Source organism: Myotis lucifugus, unplaced genomic scaffold (assembly GCF_000147115.1).
Source record: "Myotis lucifugus unplaced genomic scaffold, Myoluc2.0 scaffold_507, whole genome shotgun sequence".
Classification (NCBI taxonomy): domain Eukaryota; kingdom Metazoa; phylum Chordata; class Mammalia; order Chiroptera; family Vespertilionidae; genus Myotis; species Myotis lucifugus.
The window spans coordinates 332,924-335,054 of record NW_005871555.1 but is presented as its reverse complement, the minus strand read 5'-3'; the positions used below and the strand labels follow the sequence as shown (position 1 = coordinate 335,054).

Below are 2,131 nucleotides of genomic sequence, written 5' to 3'. Positions count from 1 at the left end.
CTAAGAGAAGGTGTTACTGTCCCCGTTTCCAGGTGAGGACAGGAGGCACAGAGGCTGGCGCTCCCTGTAGGTCACAGCTGGGAGTGCAGCCACCCCAGGTGGACGGCTCCGAGCCTGGGTTCTGAAGGCCGCTCACCACACCGCCTCCACCAAGGCTACGGACACGAGTTTTGGGAAGCTTCCCTAAGCCAAGTCTGCACCTTGACCCCACATGCAGTCCTCCGTTCAGAGCACCACCACCTTCATGGCCCCGTCTCCGTGTGCTCTCAGCCCAGCTTCAGACTCAGGGCTGGAAGTGGGTCACAGGATGGAAAATGAGAGGGGCTGGCCTGAGGGGAACTGGAAGTGTTTGCTATGACGGGAAAGCAGAAGAAAGGGAAAGTCCCTGCCTTCACCCTCCCTGGTGACGGGAAAGGGGTCAGGCCCTTTGTGTGAGAAGGTAGGGAAGGAAGAGAACGACCAGGGGAAAGTGGGAAAGGGAGGGAGGGAATGTGGGCAGACAGGCAGGGACCTGGAGCCACAGCAGCTTCTTAAGAAAGCGCTTCAGTTTGCAGTGTTAAAGGTGGACGTGACCTTGCAGAGAACGCCCAGGCCTATAGGGTTTTCTAGCACCAACTCCTCCCCATTCCCCCACCTACCAAGGGCTCCACTCTCAGCCACACTCTCCCCTTGTGTAAATGTTTCCCCCCACGTCCTGCGTGGTTCAGGGTTCAGGATCTGGAAGAAGGCCACACGCAAATGAAAGAGACAAGACAAGAAATAATAATTTGGAAATATTGGGGGGCCAGGCGGGCAAGCCCAACTCAAGGAGAAGGACTTCCACTGGTGCTCAGGCCTCATCACCCTTTTATTGGTTTGGGATCCACCCATAGCCCTTAGGCAGGCAATTTCCAGGAACAAGCAGACTAGCCCATCAGCAAGGATTTACATAATAGTAAATGGGGAAGTTGCCTCAGCTACCATTGTCTGGACTAACAGTGGGTGCACAGCCCTGACCTTTGCCAGGGCTTCAAGGGTCTCCAGCCTTCCGGGTTCCTTGTCCACACCTCTCTGCTAGTGAAGACAATAGGCGGCTTCCCACACCCCTCCACCCCCACAGTGTTGGAAGGGACGTCTAGGATGAAGGCGTGTGGCCCCATGTAGGTCTCCATGGCAGTGAGATGAGAGCTGGACAAGTTCTTGGCTCTGCCTGTGCACAAAGCTGCTGGGCTGGGGAGAGCGAAGGACGAGATTGTGAAGCTGGTGTGAGTCACTGTGAGCCCCACCCACTTGAGGCAAACTTGGCCAGTTGGTGGGAACTGTCAACCGGGCGAGGGACTGTGGCTTTTTCAGCAGCCTCGTTAGCTCTCAGTCAACGAGAAAGCCTCTGGGTGAGGAAATTGTGGCCAGAGCAGCAGCGGGCCGTGCTCTCCCGGCCCCCCTGACTGGAGGCTGTGGGGCCTGTGCACAGAGCGCCTGCAGACGAGCCGCCCGGCCACCTGCCTCGTGGAGATGCTGGGGCCAGCTCTCGCCTTCCTAGTCCTGTTCCTTCAGGGACGGCACAGCCCAGGTGAGGCCCCATCTGCATGCGGGGAGGGGGGGGGGTGAGGGCGGTGCTGCATGGACTAGCGGCCAGGACAGGCTGGTGGAGGGTGGCGGGGCCTTGAGCACAGCCTCAGGCTTAGTTGACCTCTGTGTGGTGGGAGGGTGTCCTTCCTGGCTGTGAGGAGGGCCAAGGAAATAGCCTCTAATTGGGTGCTATTAGCAGCAGAAAGGAGAGGGGCCCTGGGCTTGGTTTCCACCAGGAAGCGAGTGGTTCTGGGGGTCAGAGACCACAGATTGTCCCTGAGGCAGGAAAGCTGGTGCCCAGGAGGACGGTTGTCCTCTGCCTGGTGGCCTGGCCCCTCTGGCAGCACCCAGGCCACAGGCGCCCGAAGGGGAAGAATGTGCAGCCACTGAGAAGCTGCACAGAGAAGCAGCTGGAAGCCTGAGGGGACCAGGCTGCCGCATTCACTGTGGTCTCAGCTGCAGGCAGCCCCCTTTGGAGACTTGGAGGCATTCCAGGTTGACTAATCCTCCAGGGCATTGTGGGCGGGTGCGGGAGGGGCACACTGGGCGTGAAGGGAGGAAACTGAGGCCCAGGAGTGTGTCC

The 2,131-nt window shown here is 59.2% G+C and overlaps 1 protein-coding gene across 2 annotated transcripts in view; it reads left to right on the top strand.

The window, feature by feature from the left end:
• The first annotated feature begins 1,473 nt into the window (after positions 1-1,473).
• LOC102430795 (natural killer cell receptor 2B4-like) overlaps positions 1,474-2,131 on the top strand; it is a 13,518-nt gene continuing 12,860 nt past the window's right edge. For both annotated transcript variants that reach the window (XM_023745006.1, XM_023745004.1), the window contains exon 1: positions 1,474-1,549. In XM_023745006.1, coding sequence (XP_023600774.1) covers positions 1,492-1,549 — 58 coding nt within the window. In that variant the 5' untranslated portion in view covers positions 1,474-1,491. The remainder of the gene's footprint in view (positions 1,550-2,131) is intronic.